General features: G+C 38.7%; 1 protein-coding gene across 1 annotated transcript in view; it reads left to right on the top strand.

Annotated features, from left to right (window-relative positions):
* LOC124119043 overlaps nucleotides 1-19,041 on the top strand; it is a 35,324-nt gene extending 16,283 nt beyond the window's left edge. Inside the window, exons 4-8 of the mRNA XM_048393703.1 lie at nucleotides 4,648-5,164; nucleotides 14,001-14,675; nucleotides 16,337-16,809; nucleotides 17,393-17,610; nucleotides 18,742-19,041. Coding sequence (XP_048249660.1) covers nucleotides 4,648-5,164; nucleotides 14,001-14,675; nucleotides 16,337-16,809; nucleotides 17,393-17,610; nucleotides 18,742-18,850 — 1,992 coding nt within the window. The 3' untranslated portion in view covers nucleotides 18,851-19,041. The remainder of the gene's footprint in view (nucleotides 1-4,647; nucleotides 5,165-14,000; nucleotides 14,676-16,336; nucleotides 16,810-17,392; nucleotides 17,611-18,741) is intronic.
* The last annotated feature ends 2,647 nt before the right edge of the window (nucleotides 19,042-21,688 follow it).

Consider the following 21,688-nt stretch of genomic DNA (forward strand, 5'->3'; position numbering starts at 1 on the left):
GTGCCAACATTGAAATCTTCCCACTCCATGTCCTATTGATGCATCTCCAGAGATTGCAGGTCTGGAGGACAACATCTGAAATCTTCCCACTCCATGTCCTTAAAAAGCATCTCCATGAGTGCAGGTCTGGCTGCCAACGTTTATTTATCTGTCTGCTTTAAATATGTTTCTTAAAGACTGAAAACAGAAGGTTTAACATCTTGTACCAACAACTGTACTGTATTAAAATTGGTCATAGGACCTCTGCAGATCCACTGAATTAGTTGGTAGTTAGTGTTCATATTACAGGAGGTGGCAGTACAGGAGATCTGTTTCTTGCCCGAGGCGAATGACTATTCCTTCGCGTTCCGGGATGAGGTGTGACATCCATGTCCTCTAGAATCTGAAATTTGTTGAAAAGTTGGACAGGATCACGTTGACCTTTTGGTATTCGATCAGATTTCTGTGAATAGTTGAGTGTCTTGCTGGCATTTACCACAGTGGGAGATGGCGAACGAGATGTTGAACGAGACGGTGATTTGGATGGAGAGTTTGTTTGGGTAGATGCAACAGACTGAGTATCGAGAAGTGAATATTCCTTATTCTTAACCCAGGTGATGTCCGTCTGGCATTCAACAGAGTGAACAGATTTGGAGCTTTTTTGAGGTGTACGTGCAACGGCTGCTGAATATGATACAGCTGCAGTTGGAGTGATAGATGACATTACGAAATGTTTGGCATCTGAAAAGAAATATTCCTCTAATGTTTCATATTTACTATCTGGTGTTGTAGTTGCCAGACAGGACTGGATTTTGAAGATGCAACATGATCTCCAAAGCAGTTAGCACATTTCGGATCGTTTGAGCAGTCTAATGTATCATGGTCAGTGTTTCCACTCGAGGTGACACTTCTTTCTGTTGGTACATGATTGGGCACCAAGCCCAAACTTTCGACATGAGTAACACCGGAGTGGATTCGGTATGTCCTTGTCCACACCAATATTACAATACCCTGCTTTGACGGATTTTGGTGGAACCGAAACAGAAAAGGTAAAGAGATACGTGTTTAGCTTTTCAGTTTGACCGTTCTGTCTCTTGCTAAATCGTTTGACACCTGTTACACCCTGGTCTTTCAGTTCAAAAACTATATCATCTTCAGACATGTCTGAAAGACAACGTTCCCGGTCCCTGACAACGCCTTTAGAACTGTTCAGTGATTTGTGCGCTGATACAGTAACTGGCACAGAAATGTTTAACAGCCAACAGCGTAGCTGATTGTGAAGCAGATTTACATTCAACTAGTATTTTTTTCATGGTCACGAAATCTCTAGCAATACCATATATTGCTTTGGAAAGAGCAAAGGGATTTATCTTCAAAGGTCAATCATCAGATGCTGAGATTAACAAAAATCGAGACCAAAAGACCTTTTCTTTGAAACAGTATCATCATCAGATGTACTATCATCTAACGTACGTTTTAGTTGTTTTGGGGGTATCATGGTAAGTGTATAGAGGTTCATCGGCACAGCTCCCCACCCACCACGGAGTATCAATAAGACAATGCAATACGCCAGTGGGTCTCCGACTGACAGCACCAAGGATACTTGGGCGGTATACTCAAGCAGAAGTATTAATGCAAGAATAATAGATCTACCGGATTGGCCCATGAGTCACCGCCTTCTGGGCATATTTGACTCTAGGCAATGATTTGTATTCATTTTTTTCAACATATTGAAATTTAATGAACTGAGTGACCAAAACCCCAAAATATACAATTAAATATAACATTTATGTGTAAAACAAATATACTTCACATTGCAATTAACCATTATAAATTCAATGAATTTGTCTAAGTTGAAAACAGATTAATTGCAACTGTTGACATATCGTAGTTTGTTCAATTTTGTACAAGACAATGTTATTGCACGGGGCTTGGTGTGACCAGCCGATTGATAGAACCGGGCCAATTCTACCACCCGTCTAGGCGAGGTAAGGGTCGAAGTGGTGTATTGGGCAAAGAAACGCTATTCCTGGAACCAGTGCCCTCAACCACCAGACTACCGTCCTCCGCCGACACAGGGGCGCAACCCACGGCATACAGGTTGCCCAATTCGGTCGCCTTTTACGACCAGCAATGGGGTGCTGTGGACATATTCTACCCCGGGTCCACACAGGGGAAGAGCTATTAGCGCTATCCAGCACTCACCACGTGGAGGTTGCTCTTCACGAGTGCCACGTAGTGAAGATGATGGCGGAATATAAAGTGAACACAAAGTGACCACAATATGCAGCGTAACACGAACTGCAACTGCCTGAAGAGGGGTATTGAGCGGAACAGGGCTCTGAATGGTGCTTCGACGCACCAAAATAGACGATCCTCCAGAAGCCTTCTCACCATTTCTCTTGGAAGAAAAACGTTTGACAGCAATTACATTTTGGCTTCTTAGTTCATCTAAAATGTCATTCTAAGTCATATCAGCGAGGAATCGGCCTCTGTCGCGCACAATTCCCTTACTGCTGTTCAGGGACCTATGCGGGGAAACAACAACAGGAACATTAGCAAGGGTCTTAATAGAGAGAAGACTAACTGCTTGCTTGTGTCGCAAACATCCACTGCATAATCTGTTTGCATCTTCAACATCACCAGCTGTGCCTTGTATAGCAAAGGGATTAAGCTTTGGAGGAGTGTCGTCCAAAGGAGAAATCATCAAAACTCGAGGCCAGTTTTCAAATGTAACAGGGGGAGTCCGTGGACTATCATCCTCAGTATCAAAACCATCATGTGAATCATGAGAACGTTTTTTTCATTGGGGGTTCCATGTTGGCAGTTATTTTGATTCACCCTCTTGGGTCCCCACCCACCATGGAGTGTCAACAATGTCATGTGCCTGTGGGTCTCCGACAGGCGACACCAAGGATGCCAAGAAGTTTTACTCAAGCGGAATTATTAATCGAAGATCAATAAATCCGCCTTCTGGCACTGGCATCTAGGCAAATTTGGAATTTATCAAGTTGTGCAAAAATCAATATTCATGTTTATTCAAACATTTCTGTCATAAATTCAAAAAATTCAAAAAGGACATATTCCACCCCGGGTCCACGAGGGGGGAAGAGCTATAAGCGTTACCCAGCACTCACCAAGGGGAGGGTGCTCTTCACGAGTGCCGCCAACATTTGAAATCTTCCCACTCCATATAATTATATGAAGCATCTCTAGTGAGTACAGGTCTGGCTGCCAACATTTGAAATCTTCCCACTCCATAAAATTATGATGCACCTCCAGTGAGTGCATATCTGGCTACCAACATTTGAAATCTTCCTACTCCATGTCCTAATGATGCATCGCCAGTGAGGGCAGGTCTTGACGACATTTGAAATCTTCCCACTCCATGTCCTAATGACGCATCGCCAGTGAGGGCAGGTCTGGAGGACAACATTTGAAATCTTCCTACTCCATGTCCTAATGATGCATCGCCAGTGAGGGCAGGTCTTGACGACATTTGAAATCTTCCCACTCCATGTCCTAATGACGCATCGCCAGTGAGGGCAGGTCTGGACGACAACATTTGAAATCTTCCCACTCCATGTCCTTATGATGCATCGCCAGTGAGGGCAGGTCTGGAGGACAACATTTGAAATCTTCCCACTCCATGTCCTTATGATGCATCGCCAGTGAGGGCAGGTCTGGACGACAACATTTGAAATCTTCCCACTGCATGTCCTAATGATGCATCGCCAGTGAGGCAGGTCTGGAGGACAACATGCCTTCTATAAACAACCAACGTGGAGAACCTGAGATAAAGGTTTCTTTGAAGAGAGAAAGTCCACCACCTTCTGAACGCCAGCCATGCGTATACTGTGCCGTGATTTCACCATATCATTATAGATCAATATTGTAATAACATCTCCACTTAACGTAAAAGAGTTTACTCAGTTATTGCTATTCTCATTGTTTAAGAACATATTTAAATAAATTTTAGTTTTTTTTATATCAGTTCAGTCTTGTTACTAAGTGCTTGTTTACGAGCCATTCGTGAGTCTACTGAAGTCTTTGATAGGCATTTGAATTTGGGAGAACATGAATACATGACACTTTTTATGGATAACAACTTCTTTTTTTCTTTGTCACGTTTCAGAGCTACTTCTTGCTCCTTCATCAGGTGAATGCTAATTATTGTATGTACTTATGTACCCAGGTTAATTGGGATGTGACGACCACATGGTGACTATGATACGCTGTCACAATATGCCCTCAGTAAAGATAAGGTTTATATCAATTGAGACAAAGTGCACATACCCTCTCACCAGGCAATACGTCCTTATAATACCATACAATGTATATTGTTCAGCAAATTAACGCTCTCCCACTTTACACTGACAGTAACATTCCCAAAACACACCCGATGACTAAGTAAAAATACCCAGGGATGTGTATCATATTGATATGCCACACCCAATTGTGAGGACAGGTTGTGAATTGTTTTTGTGTAGAAATCGTTCAACATCTGATATTGATGTATGTACTTCATAATTCTTTAATAAAAGTATATTTTCATAAATACGAAATACACACAGAATAGTTATTGTGGTTTGCTACATGAAGTATTGTCATAAAATATTTAAGCTTGATATATTGAATTCCTTTTTTATTTGTATTTGTTGCTGAAAGATTCCGAAGGTTGAAAGAATGATGTTACCGTGTGGCCAAGGAAAAGAAGCTTCTCGTAGTAAGAGGGGGTTTGCAACTGACATAAAACAACATGGAGATATATCATTTGTGATGGAATCAGGTGCTGCAGTAGCTGAAGGCCGAAGTTTTACTGTGAAAGTATACAAGGAAAGCATAGTAAGTCTGGCACTGGATGTTATTGTCAATGGGGCAAATGGACAGTTATCACATATAGCAGGTGTTGCTCGAAGCATTGCAAGGGCAGCTGGTCGGCAGCTGGAGTATGAAGGGAACAGCATTGTTCTACAGAGGGGAGACATTCCAGTAACAGATCTTGCTGTGACAAACTCAGGCAAGCTACCATGTAAGTGGGTTTTCCATGCAGTTGGTCCCAGGTGGAGGAACTACACCGACAAGGAGAGTTGCCTGGAGGATTTGTGCTGCACCATTCTCAGATGTCTCTGTGAAGCTGTCAACAGATCTTTTGAAACCATTGCATTTCCATCAATAAGTTCATGTAAGTTAAACTTATAGTCTACAACTTGTTTTTCCAATGAGAAAAGATGAGGTATGATGAGAGCCCTTTTGGCTGAAAGGGTACATATTATTTGTGAATAGAGCAGAACAAAGCATGATGAAACTGTGTACAACAATGGCATGTTTGGGACGTATAATAACACTAAATGCTTGGGTAAGGTTAAACTCTCTCAAAAAGAGCTGAGTTTAGAGGTTTTCAGAAAGAGTTTTTCTACTATTTGAACTTGAAAAAGTCTTTGTCCCAAGATGATTTTCTTGGGAGATGTTGATAAACACAGCACAAATATGGGGTAAAAACTCATGCCAGAATAAAAATTGATGGATTGGGTGGTCAGGCTCAGTAGCTTGGTTTATTGCATGTCCTTGTGCCCCTACAGTTTGGATCGTTGCTCATGTCATTTACTGGTTATATTGCTGCATGCAGCATTAAGCAACAAACACACAAACTTGACAATACGTTTAACATACAATTAAAAATTCTATCAAATCTATCAATTTGACCATCACAAGTACTGGCAATGATTTTTCATTTGGATGCTGAAAAAATTAAGATTTAAAAAATGAGAAAATATTGTGTTATCGATTTCTTCCACATGCCCCGGTCCACAACTTCATATTCCTCAACCAATATTTTCTGACAATCATGATGTAAAACATGTATATGTCCTCTGTGTCCATTTGTCCGACAATATTATGTCCTGGAACAACTGAAATTGTGTAAAAGGGTACATATTATTTGTGAAAAGAGCATTACAAGGCATGATGAAACTGTGTACAACAATGGCCTGTTTGGGACGTATAATAACCTAAAATGCTTGGGTTAGGTTAAAATCTTTCAAAAAAGGGCTGAATTTAGAGGTTTTCAGAAAGAGTTTTTCTACTATTTGAACTTGAGAAAGTCTTTGCCCCAGGCGGATTTTCTTGGGAGATGTCGATAAAAACAGCATAAATATGGGGTAAAAACTTAGATTTTCTCTTGAAGTTTGTATTAGATCATGCCAGAAGTAAAAACATGTTAGTGTAAGAAAGAGGAATGCTTTTCATACCAATATTTCAAATTTGTCCACAACTTGAACCTTTGACCTTTTCAGTGAGAAAGAGCCTGCATTATGCATTGTGTTCTTTGACAATTATCATCAACTTATAGACAAATCATATGCAAGCACTCATCACATTCAAGAGTTCACTAAATTCATCACTATTATTAAGGCAAACACAGTTTACAACTCTTCTTAGACTCTTGACATGCCCCTGATGAGATGCCAGTTTAGAATCTGTTGGTAATGAGGGCGACTTGATGGATTGGGTGGTCAGGCTCAGTGGCAGTGGCCCCTACAGTTTGGATCGTTGCTTATGTCATTGATTGGTTTTGTCTGACTTGATTATTGACAGGCCGCTGTCATACAGCTGGAATATTGCTGCATGCAGCATAAAGCCACAAACACACTAACTTGACAATACGTTTAACATACAATTAAACATTTCTATCAAAAACAACTCATAATGGACTAATAACATCTAAAATGGTTAAGTTTGAAACAAAATGTTTAAACAGTCAGTTTTAACAAAATGTAACAGGATAATATCCTAAGACTGCATTGTGTCATAATCTTATTGTATATACAAATGTACTAGCAATGGTCAATGATACACTAAACTATAACAACACAATTTGTGTGGCTACACGTAATGGTTCATTTTGTTAAAGGGAAAATATTGTCAATATTAAGCATTTTAAAATGATCAATGTATTCTTGAAAGGAACGTGGGCCACAACTAAAGTAAAATATTAAGTTTCATATCAATAAACACATCATTTATCAGTCTTGTAATCATAAAGCTCAATTAAGATCAAAATATCAAAGAGCAATTGTACTTTTTTCATTGCAAAATGAACATTTATTTTGAATTTGTATAGCTGCAACATTTATGCAGAATTAGTGTTTCTGTCAGCTGTAATCAAGATAGATATATAGATAGATAGATTCTTTTTTAATCACATGAACTATAGTCATTATTATGATGCAGTTATCTGTTGGTTTGTTGTTTTACACCGCACTCAGCAATATTCCAGCTATATGACGGCGGTCTGTAAATAATCGAGTCTGGACCAGACAATCCGGTGATTAATATCATGAGCATCAATCCACGCAATTGGGATCGATGACATGCATCAACCAAGTCAGCGAGCCTAGCCATCCGATCCCGTTAGTCGCCTTTTACGACAAGCATGGGTTGCTTAAGACCTATTCTACCCCAGATCTTCACGGGTCCAATTATCTGTAAAACATATCAAGTATGACATTTTACATATTTTAAGTTATAGTTGATAAATTTCTGTTTTGTGTACTTCCTTTGTGCAAAAGTTTAAAGTGCAAGTCTCATGGGTATATATACAACTTTGCAGATTTGGATAGATCGTAAATGCAAATAGCGTATTCAAAACATCGAAAGCAGCTCTTAATTAAGGTTAATTTGCACTCTTTTCTTGTTTAGCAATTTCAAAGGCTGAAACAAACATATGGTGGAGGCGGAGCCTTTATATACACAGGCTCCATATATGGTCCTATTGGGGGAAACTACCTCCAAAATAACATGCTTGATCGCACAGGCTACCTCCAGCATTTCACACTTGATCGTGTGACTTTAAATTAACTCACTCACTCCCACTTGATCGAACAAGACCACTGCTCCGTTCGGACACTAGCAGGCAATTTACATCACAATATTCGGTGAGAAAACTATGTGCAAAACATGCTATTTCTTCGGTTGCGTTTATTGTTTGCATTACAAACATTGACACTAGTTTACGAGTTATTATGGACAGTGAATGTTTCTCAGAAGATGAATTGGTGATTTGTGCGAAAGAAGTACAACTGAACCCCTACCTGTGACCGACAATAGTGACGAAAATGATCAGGATGATTCCCATCTTGGAAACATGGATGACAAGTGATTGCAAAACACAGATTAGTTTGTTTGCTTTGTTTATTTCCTCCAAATCACAGTATCCCGTTTGTGTCTTGAAATAGCACATAAAAGATGAAGTGACATGTCATAGACTAAGTAAATCCGTGTTGCTAACATGTTACATTAGATTATTCACATGGCTGAGTGATTTATGATACCTGGACTGACTGCACGCATACTTTACGCAATAATCTCCTGCAGTTGCATGTGACATAAGTGGCAGTAGGTGAGATTAGCACTAACTGGCTACAACAATCAATCAATCTCTTTCTTTAGAATGGCACATATTGAGCTGGGGTGGAACCTGCGCCCCCAAAATTCTAAAATTGAAAGGAAAATATCTTGCAATGTTAATATTATATAATTTGTGTTAAATCAAGGTTACTTGACGCGCCCGCCACTAGTCAATCGGTTGACATATGTAGAATCCATATCAGTGTTCAGTATAGACACCATAGGTCTCCCCACAACTAATGAAACCATCATGAATATTCTGTACCAGGCTGGTTGTAGCACCCAAACAGCTTACAGGCCTAGCAGGACATTAGGCCATGCCTTCTTGTTCGTGCTTTTAAGATTCGGTTGGGTTGTTAGAAATACAGACCTCAAAATATGTACTTTGATTCAACTTAACAGTGCTGTTTTCACACTTTTTCTCTTGGCCATTGTAGTGTATGTAGCAGGGCTACATAGTGATGTTAGGAAAAATTTTATTGCTATTTTTTCATGATACTTGCACTTTAAGATAATCCAAATTTTGAATACTGCAGTCAGGTCTAATATTACATGACTGATATGTGTTCAGTTATTTGATGGTACTGATCAGATCTTGTTAGCAATGATTTACAATAAATCTTCAGGTGAGTAAACCTTGATTTCAAAGCCACATTTTGAATACCAGTATATCTGCATTGACGGTCAAAACCTTCTCACTTGACATCTATTTTTTAGTAGTAGCCTGCAACCTCGGGGTATCGCGGTACTTGTCATGTACGCTAAACGGAACAAAATGCACTCACTAACCTTTATGATTATTTGTGTTCTCTGTATCAGATATCATTCATGTGATCAAACAATGCATATTTTACTGATAAAAGTTCATTATTTACATCAGTAGCTCCGAGTAAAAGCCGGGCCTCGCGCTCTGTTTGACAAGGTAGAGAACTCCATCGTATCGCGGTACAGAGAAAAGTTGTGTATGGAGGTCCGAATTGGACAAAAAGAGGACATAATTCTACCAACCACTTGGTATGATCATGCCAGACATCAGTGATTTGTCCAGACAAGTGCAAAGACAGCACAAGTAAAATTCTAAATGTGTTATCAGCAATAGGTATTCAATGCATATTTACCGAAAAGTAAGAGAAAAATATTTATATAAGTCAACATCAAAATATCAGAAATGATATTTTAAGATTGTTTAAAAAAGATTGGATGACAATAATTTGTCACAAAATGGAAAAATGTTAAAAGTCAACAATAAATATATAAAAAGCACTCCTAGTATGCCCAAAGTGTGTATTTATCTTTTGGTGACTAGTGAAGAACGTATTTTTAATTTTGGCATTATGGCCCTTATGATCTCCCAATAGATTCTGGGCACCGAGCGGGAAAAAATGTGCGGACTACGTAACTTCCGTTACCTCATTAGTCGCCATGAATATGCAGATGATCTAGTTCAGGTCGATAGAGAAAGTTTACTTGGGGAACTGCGGGTTATATCGTTGGCCATTGATAGATGGGGGTAAGGCAATATTACAACAGATGCCAGAAATATGTATCAACGGATTAATAACTCCTTACTTACAGCAGACAGAACATTGCGAGGAAATTGAAATTGTTTACGAAGTGAGCACTTCCTGGTTACTGATTTGCATTAATAGACAGCCGCTAAGAGGCGTGTCCCGCGTGAACTATCGGAAATCACAAATGCCGCGATACGATAAATGCCGCGGTACCATGGGGTCCGAGTATATAGGTAATGATGGTTCTGGACCACTTCCACTGGAGTCAGATTTATATACAAATACTGCTACTACAGATGGAATTTTTTATGCAAAAATGATCATGCGATCCAACGATCGCATGAAGATCAAGTTAAATTGGCTCTAGCTCACCACTACCTGGAGCCAATCAATGATGCCATTAGTACAGATGAGACTAAATTGTAATGAAAATATTCTTTATTATTTTTATTAATACGTATACCATTATTTTGAACAAAGCAATATTCAACATTTTTATTAAGTTCTCTGTTCATTTTACTAAGAGACCAGACTATATACTTTTTTTGGAAATTGGTAAGAAACAATTGATAACCGTATTTGGTTGGTTTGACACCACTGATAAAATATATACCTTGTGGTAATTCTCTCCATTTGATAGCTTTTTCGATTTCTTCCTTTGTTTGGTTGTAATTCTCCATTATTATATATTTATGTAAGCATTTGTCTAAATGTGATCCAACGATAGTAAGCAATCTTTTTTTAATCTCCAACCAGTTCTTTGTTTTTGGCACGGAATAATTGACCCGCTTGTTGCCTCCCCTGTTCTATAAACTTTTTTTTCTCGTCTTAGCTAATACCACTGGTCTTATGAGAATTAGAATCTCCTGCTTCATTGCATTGTATTTGGTGAGTTCCGACAGCACTAAAGGAAACTCCTCTTCGGATATCTTACAATCAGCCATTGCTGTTGAAATATGATCCTCAATACTGTTCAACTTTGCTTTGGCGATTATCCGAATATTATCGTGTTTTAATGCTTTCTTTTGTAACTTATGAGAAATGAATTTTATCGCTATTCCTACTATACCTGAGACTCCAGACGCTATTTCCATGCCAAGTACGATAGGCGCGGCGATTATAGTTGATAATAATCCAACACCAGCTACACCGAGTCCCATGCTAGCCGTTACAAGCGCGGTGTCAACTCCGTCGAGAGCATTTATGGCTCTGCGATACTTTTTATACAATCCAAGTATCAGCCCCCTCTCCTTATCTATTCGATGTTTTATGTCGCTTATTTGATGTAATCTAAATCCATCAACAGTATCCATCTTTTCAGATACTTCATCAAACTCATAGTGTATATTACGTTCATATAATAGTCTTTAATTGGTCTTGCTTAAATGTTTTGAGAGTATACATCAACCTTATCAAATGAATATTATACGGCATGAATATCTTAGTAAGAGAAATACTACCACTTTTAATAATTTGGACACCCTCAAGGGTGGTAACGGGTGATGCTCCAATATGAATAATACTGCAACGTTGACGTTGAGGTTTCTTTAGCCATTTAATCGATAGACCTGGTAATATTTCGAAGGCATCTTCCGGTGCATCTCCGAACAAGACTTCAATAATAAGTGTAGAAAGATTAGGTATTGCACTCAAGTTCTGTTTAATATCATTGAATTCAGTAACCAAATCTAAACTAACATTTTTTCTGCCGGACGACTAAATAACATATGACCTGGGTTTTTTTGGGAGGGGAGAGACTACCACACCTTTTCGTTTTGATGGGATATAAGCCCCGAGTACGATGCCACTATTTATTATCTTAGTTAAATTATGTGCCTTACCCATCATCACATACGGTGGGGTAATGACGATATTCAATAGCCACTCGATGTTTGTTTCGATCATAGTCCATTTATTATCATCGTTGAGAGTAAGATTGTACGAAGTGTTTTTAAGGAGTCTACTAACATCAACATCGCTTAAATCTCCTAGATTACCTGTGAATGTAACTTGGATAAAGATTGGATGTCAGAATATCAACGCTCCTTGATGGGTAATACAAAGTAAGCTAAAGTAGAAAAACTCGTACCAAATTTGATGGATAAGACAAAATGTATAGTTCACTACAGAAATCTCCAGTTATATCTATCGTTAGGTATGAAACTTAAGAAAATACAAAGAGTTCTAAAGTTTGATCAAAGTCCTTGGATGGAGCCCCATATAAAGCTGAACACAGATAGCCAGCGAGGATGTGTATAAAGATATGGCAGAAAAAATAGTTATGTACATGTACGACACGAGTGATTACCCTAAAGATTATCCACTGCACAGCATGGTAAATAAAAAAGGTGTTAGGTAAGATGAAGGATGAATGTGCTGGGACTCCTATAGCAGAGTATGTCGGACCTAAGATGTATTTCTATAAAGAAGTCTGATAATGGAGAGATAAGAAAACCTACGGGTGTTAAGAAGTATGTGGTAAAAAAGCATATCAAACACGAACAGTATAAAGAAGCATTATTCAACGGTAGAACGTTCAAATATGAGATGAACTCTTTAAGAAGTTACAATCATAGGATATATGGATTAAGAATGAACAAGACATCATTATCCCCCTTAGATACAAAGAGATGGATTGATAAGGATGGTGTAACTACCTATGCTTATGGTTATTTAGGGTGGTAATACTGTATCGTCGGGAACTATGAGCAACTCTTCTCGTACAAATGCCCTGCCTGGTACATCTTGAAGATAATAAAGAATAGGCTCTCCTGCTTTCATAACCAATCGACTAATGTTATATGTCTTAAGGGACCAAATCGGATCGGTTGCGCGACGTAGGCCTCCTTTGAGTTCACCGGGCTGGTATAAATATCTTACGCTTACTCTATCAGGAAGTTTTGTTCTTTGCCTCTCCTCGGTGCTGAAGATTCGGAAGTCACATAATTCATCTTAATGGCATCGGATGGTTTCTTACCGATTAATCTCGTTACTTCATTATTCAGGGCCGATACAACAGCTGATAATCGTGTCACCCATTCGGTTGATCTCAATCGTTCCGATTTCATTTCGATCCCATAGCCAAACAAACATTCCGCTAATGTCCGGTTAAATCTTTCAACGATAGCCTGACTACGATGGGCCTCTTTTTCACCATGCCTGATTTCGACATCGTGCTTTGTTAACAGTTTAGTTACCGATCCCATAAACTCGCGACCGGGATCTACTTGAAATAGCTTAGGCCATTTTAGTAGTCCGCGTTTATATATGCGGCTCAGTGCATAAGCTACTTCTGTTGAATCCTTCGAGGTTAATGGCTCAGCCTCTTTGTATCGACTAGCCACATCCACTACGGTTAAAGCGTATTTATAAGCCTTGCGTCTTACCTTATCACGGGGAAGAAACAAGAGGTCAGCCTGATGAACTTCATTCGTTGTGAAAATATTAAACTTCTTCCTCGGTATATAACGTGGTGCTGGTAAATATATTTGCCATATTGCTTGTTTCTTTAACCAATCCTTAGCTACATCTTTAGATACCTTAGCCGCGGTGGCTAATTTGTTTATTGCGCCTATATCTTTCCAATATCCTCGTAGGCTATAGTAAATTTTATTCATTATTAATTAATATTGATGATTATGACTATCGTTGAATCGCATGATCATTTACACATAAAAAAATCCCCTGTAGTGGTGGTATAGGTATATAAATTTTGCTCCAGTGGAAGTGGTCCAGAACCATCATTACCTATACTACTATTTCTGATGTTTCACATAATATACCAGTACTCTATTTATGTGCAACCAGATCAATATTTGCAATGTGCACGATGTCAAGAAGCAGGACCATACCAGAATATATACAAAGTAAAAGAGAAATACAGTTTTTTTGTGACTCAACAAATTCTTTCAGGTTCAGTTTATAATTACACATTTTAAATACAAAGACTAGATTAACTCACTGACACCGCAACTTTAAATAATTTAAAAGATATTAAGATAGAAAATGTAGTTCAATAGTTGGCATGTAAGTGTGACACAGCCAAGATCTATTTTCTTTTCATAGGTTTCTGTCATTTAACTTCAACTTTCATGTTTTCAGCAATTTTTGCAGTTCCTAAGGATGCATGTGCCAAGATGTATGTCCGTGCCTTGAAGAGCTTCGACACAGTTGTTGAAAGAGGATCTCTGAAGGAGGTCCACTTTGTTGACATCAGTGAGACCATGGTGACCATCATCCAGACGGGACTGCAGAACACCTGGAGCCAACCAGGCAAGACGGAGAATCTGACCAAAGACAGAGCATTTATCATGAAATGCCTTGACTCCAACACATCGGCATCAGTTACAACCTTAGAAGTAACCCCAGGAGAACACAAGGAGAAAGATAACAATGCTGTTGCCCATTGGCTGGGAAAAAGTGGAAGTGTCTCTCTGAGAGTTGTAAAAGATGATATCTTGAAAATTGATGCAGATGCTATCCTGTCCTGGGAAGACCATCGTTTCAGCACAACAAGCCCCCTGCATAAGCTGATGAATGATGCTGGAGGGGAATCCTACAGGAAAGGTAGAGATAAAGCTCACGGAATGACCAAATTATGGGGTGACATAGCTGAAGGGCCTGGAGGATCTCTGCCACAGAAACATGTGATCTTTGCAATCATCTCTTCATTTACAAACAATGAAGACATTTCAAAATGTCTAAAAAAAGCACTTGACAGTTGTGTGAAAAACAAGTTGGCAAATTTGATATTGACAAAACCACCTAGTAAATCAGGTATGTGTAATTCAAATAACCCTTTAGACATTAGACAATACTAGATTACCTTTGCAGGTATATTTTTGACATTTTTGAGCTAAGACAACACGTAACACTAAGTACAGTGTTCCCTCGCTATTGCGCCTTTTAATATAGCGCTAACTCGGTCATAGCGTGTAGTAAGGCATGGCTCACAAAATTTATTTACATTTTTAATTAACTCAAATTTTACATGGACACAATGTTTTTCCCCACCTAAAAACACAGCTGATCACATGGAGCGTGCAACACCAGAAATATCGGTCAACAAATCTGAACTGAAGAACAGATTTTAATCCCATGATTATTCTATCTGGTTATGGACTGGTTATTCTCTATGTACATGGACAAACATCAATACCAATAGTGTGATAATAGAATAAATATTTCAGATTGTTGTTACTGTAGGGGGCACGGGTGGCCCAGTCGTCTTATGCGCCGCGATTCGCTGTGCACAGTTGCGTCCCTTGGGCATGCCAGAAACCCATGATTGTGGGTTCGAATCACGGTTCGCCCTGATTATGTTTCTAGGTTTGCCAGCACCATACTCGTGCTTGTGGGTTTCACCAAAGTGGTAAACGTCTGAGACCTGCATCACTTTGGGCTTTCCTCCCACATTAACTGGCTATAACAGGAATACTGTTAAAAGCGGTGTTAAACCCAACTCACTCCGAAGTTAGAGGTTATGCTGCTCCCCTTCTTAAATCCCTAAAACGTAAACAATTCACCACTAAACTGATAGCTATCGGCAGTTCAGACTATCGAGGCTGGCAATATCTTGCAGGGGGCGATCCATGACACCTGGCAGCGTCCCCCAGCTTTCCCAGCCTGTCGCTGTTTTATCAGTATCGACTCCATTTCTGCCGAGTATCAGGCATGCAATCCTGTTGCTCCTTCAATAGTTCTCGGAAAAGCTGGCATCAGATAAGGACATATCTAAAGCAACACTAGTGAGTTGACTCAAGACAACCATCTCAAGAATTTCAATTTGCGGAATTGGCTGCTTCAGTGTTCAAAACCTATTTTATATATTAGGGCCGTATCCACTAGTCTTGCCTCATGTAGGCAATGTCTGTGGAGCAGGTAGCAGCGAGTCAATGGAAATTCAACATTGTTTACCTCATTCTATCTAAGGGACATTCAGTCAGACTTGCAGAGCATCTAAAGCCTCTGACCAGTTGGCAGCACGTGCCATCATCACCCTGTAGCCCTCCCCAATTTCTGCAGCTACAAGTTAACTATCCAGGGTTTTACTTGATGTCAGAACACTTTATACCCTTGGGTATATTCTGGCACTGATGTGATAGAGTTTATGTATTCATCGGAACTGTCAACAATAGTTATCATTGTGAATAATTCAAACAGGATTTCCTGCTTTGGACCTGAGCACGAGACCTTGGTAACAAGGTACTATTACCGGTACTTGCAAAACTTATTATGGATAGGTAATAATGAAGGGTAATAATGAAGGGTTACTTCTTTTGAAAACCTAAAGATTTTATAGTGTGATGGATTCGAAAATACAGAATTTATAGCACTGATGTAATAAAGGTAGTATTATAAGAATAATAAACAATGATAACTATAGTTTTATTTTTGTTATAGTTTCGCATAGTTTCTCAGTGCATGTGTGTTTCCAGCTCATAGGAATGTGGACATCACGTTTATTGAAACAACAGTTGATCAGCTGATAAAACTGGATCAAGATGAGAAAAAGCCAACATTGCATGTCCAAATTGTAGACAACCAGCAACATGTGGTAGATGGGCTGATGCAGAGGTTGCAACAGTACCTTATCTCATGTGGTCTTGCGGCTACAGCAATCACCAGTAAAGAGACGGAGGTGCAAGGAGGGGAAGACTGTGTCATTTGCTTATCTCCAATGACTGATCCAGTGAAGCTGAAATGTGGACATCAGTTCTGTAAACAGTGTGTTGACAATGCTTTCAAAATCAAGGCAGTTTGTCCAGTGTGCAAGATGAAGTGTGGGGAGATCACAGGAAACATGCCGCCTGGAACAATGAGAGACAGAGTTGATTACTTTGATCTTCCGGGATATAAAGGATGTGGCACCATCATCATCACATATGCTTTCAATGATGGCCACCAGACGGTTTGTAAATTGTCAATTCAATCATATTTGATTTGTGATTATAAGTACAAATAGTCAAAGACCAGTATTAAGTTTGGAATCTGACATTTGGCTGCATATTTTGAGTTTTTTGCAAACATAATGTTCTAAGTAATTTCAAGGCCATGTATTATAATAAAGTTCTGATATGTTGACAGCCACACAACCGCAAGTATAATAGAACAGTAAAATGTGAATGCCAAAGAATAATCAGTCTCCATTTGCTAGCGAAATATTGGGCATAAAAGGCAAAAAAATGGTTGGAACGATATAAATGGAACACTGCAAATCAATGATGACACAAAGTGTACACAAAAAGGGTAAAGGGTAACCATGCCAGAAGGGGTCAGTTTTCATGTCATGGACCAAACATTTCTTTTGTAGTTGACTCATCATAGTTGATAAATGCTACTAAGCTTATAATGGAACTCCTTAATTTAAATTCTTAAGTTCATGATAATTGTCTATTGATGGTGTTGAGAAATATCAGCTAATTTAACTTGGGCTGTATACTAAATCTACCAATTGTTTGATGTAAAATTGAAGGTAGCTCATTTTTCTTCAGGAAGAACATCCAGATCCAGGACAGTGGTATAGGGGCTTTACCCGTACAGCTTACCTACCAAACAATGCAGAAGGACAGAAGGTCCTGTCTCTGCTGAAGGTGGCTTGGAAAAGACGTCTAACATTCACCATCGGCAGGTCTGTTACCATGGGCAGGGATAGCTGCATCACATGGAATGAAATACACCACAAGACAAGTACAAGTGGTGGTCCAACAAAGTAAGTCACTGTACTATTATCAGAGACTCAAAACCGCTTTTGTAGCTGAGTGCAACTGAGTGGCCTCAATATCAGATTAATAAGTGAAAGTTTCTATAAATCTATGTGCGTCTTTTGGTCATATATTTGAAGTGATGTCTTTAACATATATCTACACCATCCATTTCATATTAGTGTCTAACTGACAATACTCAGGTATTGCTTAACTTGAATATTCAACATGACATATGAAGGAAAAGGGACATGAGTAATATGCCTGAAAGTACCATACTCTTAAAGGGCAAGTACGTCGAACGTTCTGAAACATGTTGTACGTGCAATAGCCGATAACCCCGAGCTCACTCTGCTCTCCTCACCTTATTCCACGAGGTGAGATTTTGCTCCAGTGACCACACTGCTTGTGTAGGCTACACCTGACCGGATTTTCTCTTCTTTGTTAACAAACACACTTATTATTGACATAAGGCCAGATGGGCCGAATGGAAGCATTGCAATGCGCTTTACATATTGATTTGCAGAATGATGTAGATATGCTACTACAACTGTGACAGTGAGATGCATGACAATACAGCTTTACACATCAAGTGCCAGTAGGGCTTCACTTACAACAGCAGGAACCATGCATCTAATAGAAACAAAGGATGAATACGCAAATGGAATCAACTTCTCACGTTGCAGGATAACATATGCAATATTTTGATGGGCTGGTGCTGGGAGAAGGCATTGGCTTCACATGACTGAGGCACATATATTGTAATCTAGGCTTTGTTTATCAATCCAGTCTTCACAAGCATTCTAAGACATGAATGAAGTGACGCAGCGCTTGGTTATTGGCTTCACTGTACGGAGCTCTGTTGCTTTGGTTTGAGAATTAAATCATGCGTGAACAATTAAGGGGTGTGATTTAAAAACACACAGGACCGTCGACGTACTGGCCCTGAAATTAACACGAGGTCATTAGGCATCTGGTGAAAGCCACTAGTATGCAGAGGTTATGATATTTCATGGAATATTTACTTTGCAACGGGCCTCATTAACAAAGTGACAATGGAAGCCAGGCATCACAAATGTATTGGATGAGCTATTGGATAGAAGTTGTTATGTGTTTTTACTGTCTATGTTTCTATTCAGTCATGGCTACCCAGACCCGGATTACTTGAGAAGAGTCCAGGAGGAGCTGGCAGACCAGGGTGTCACAGAGGAGGATCTGGGGGCAACTGGCACATCTGTATCAGGTTGAACAAAGCAGTGGGTTTGGAGTTGACTGACAACTCCCATCACAGAAGATCTGTCTACTTGTATGTACATGACATTCATACATGGTATATCACACAGCCTTGTTGTGAAGCATTTTGATTCTAACATGAGTGCATCTCAAGTACAAGGGGTACAATAGAATATTTAAAACTACCATATTCGACGTAATAAGCGCCCCTCTCTAATAAGCGCCCACGGCGATATTTGCTAATATATTGGCTAGCGAACCATCCCAATTAGCACCCCTTCCGATTGATCAATGTACACAAGACTTTTTTATTCGTGTATGATACTCACTCGTGTGTTATATTCTTGAAAATATGTCTGTTGTGTATAATACGCAGAGACTTTTCTTTTGTCAGCATAAACTACGAAATTTACAATCTTTCAACTCTGTTTTTTTCTCACCAAAATTATATTCTAATAATTATAGCGTCCCCTATTTCTAATTTTGAGATGGCCCTGGACGCTTTTTACGTCGAATACGGTATTTTAAGACGTGTGTTTATACAAAACATTTGATAATAGAAAGGAAGAATTGAGACAACCAACCAAACTATCTACAATATTGCATTAGCAATACTGAGATAAGACAATGTTCTTTATGTTTTTTTGCTGTACAAAATGTGTTCAGGCCATTTTCTTTAATAACTTGGTTTACAGATTAGGCTGTCGAAATGAATATGATAAAAATATTCAAAAATTATTTTTTTTGTGTGCAGTTTGTGACTGTTTGTGGTTGGGAAGAGGTACAAATCCACAATTAAAAGGTCTGTATTTACTATGCTGTAAGATAATAAACCCCTTTGTCACTTTTGTCACTATTGAAAACTAAAAAAGATAAGATTGCTCTCAGAACAAATACAAAACAATTGGTGACTTCATTTAAATGTGTCCGTCATGTCCAGATAAACGGGCCAGGTCGTATAAGCTAAAATTGTTTTAGGCAACTTTGGCAACTGAACTGACAAGGGAGTAGCTGTCATAGTCATGCTTTTTTATGTCCTTTTCACTGTTGAATTTTGTGCATATTGAGGAGATAAACATACTGTGTATTCAATTTGGAGCTAGGTTACCTGTAGATTTAACCGCGCTAAATTGTATTTTGAACCGAACGGGCATTCGCTCATTGTGACGCAAAAGATTTGACGTCAGTGTCCAATTCCAATCTCTCTGTTGTCTCAAAAACATAAAATAAATGCTCTTTGTAGATTTCTATCGTGTTTCTGCACAAAATGTATTGATACACATCCTTTGAATGTTGTAGCGACTGCAACTTTGCGTTTTGTAACCTGTAATTGTAGATATAATTATTTAAATATGACTACCGACAATGACTGAAAAAAGTACTAGTGTATGAATATTTGCTCCTGCGGTGATGCGGCCATCAAACCAGCTGTTTCATTCAGATTACCATGTGAGAAATCAGATGTGATATCAAAATGGGTAGGGGCAGTAATAGATAGGGATCAATATGCATGTTATGTTTTTTTCTGCTTGAAAAAAATGTTTACATAGACCTTCAGTAGTACGAAGTGATTGTGACAAAAACATGAAAAGTGCAGTGGTCCTTTTGTTAATGCACTGGGTGCGTTTTTAGAATTGTAGTGTTTCCCGACTAATGGTTTGCATGTCCTTGTTGTGACCATTTTGATCCGGGATATTTGTCACTGTCACTATATTACATGAAACCTCTTCATTTTGCACCTCTTGGTCCGCTAAATTTGCTTTTATGGCCAAGAATATCCGTTTTGCGTTTATTTTTTGAAGATTATACAAAATATCTGTAGTTTAGTTAATTATCAAATCTTACAGTAAAGTACACTGACTACATAATTTCGTTACTTTAAAGGACCCTCATATTTCCTGTAAGGACCCTTCAACTTAATTACTGGTGGTTCAAGGGACCCCCAGTTTTGTAAGTCAAATTAAAATCTTGTTATTAAGAGCCATTAATTTTTAGCCATGTTCAAATGGATATTGATGTTGTACATACTAGACTTTATTGACAGTGTAAAGATGGACCATACAGTCAGTGATGGACTGTTTAATGAGCCTCTGATCACAGATGATGAATACAGTTATGGCCTTAATTCTGCTGCTGCAGACAATTTGAAGTGATTATGAAGAACCATAGATGTATTGGCTGTGGTCGTGTATTTAATCATCGTGTATAGTTAACTTCATTCAACACAGGGCACTCAATATCCCATGATAGAACTGAAAACAGCTTTGGGCATAGAGCCTTAATCTGCTGCTGTAGAAAGTTAAGGTGATTATGAAGAACCATGCATGTATTGGCTGTGGTCATGTATTTAAATATCGTGTATAGTGAACAGAATTATTAATTGTAGCATTTAGTCATACATTCAGTGATGGGCATCCCATGATAGAACAAAAAACAGCTAAGTTTAGTCATGGAGCCATTATCTGCGGCCGCAGGTAGAATGAAGTGATTGTAAAGAAACATGGGTGTATAGGACATGAGATGTATGATGAATCTGTATATAAAAACGTATAGTTGATCTTTGTATACAATGTCATTTGGTCTAGAAATGTATCTAAATGTAATCAGTATCTCTTGGTTTAGAAACTGCTTGCAAAACTAAGATGTAGTTCCCTAGTGTTAAGAATTGAACCGGACGAAACTGCAAACAACCAAGATGTGAGAAAGTATACTATGTTTACTGTGTAACAGATTGTATGTAGAAGATCAGTACCATATTGTCTTTGTTTGTGGTATATATCGATCTATCAGGATCTGTTATATACCAGCACAATTATGTGTCAATCCTTTTATAAATAAGTTTAATACGCTCAT

Source organism: Haliotis rufescens, unplaced genomic scaffold (genome assembly GCF_023055435.1).
Source record: "Haliotis rufescens isolate VD_foot unplaced genomic scaffold, xgHalRufe1.0.p SCAF_12, whole genome shotgun sequence".
Taxonomy (NCBI): Eukaryota; Metazoa; Mollusca; class Gastropoda; order Lepetellida; family Haliotidae; genus Haliotis; species Haliotis rufescens.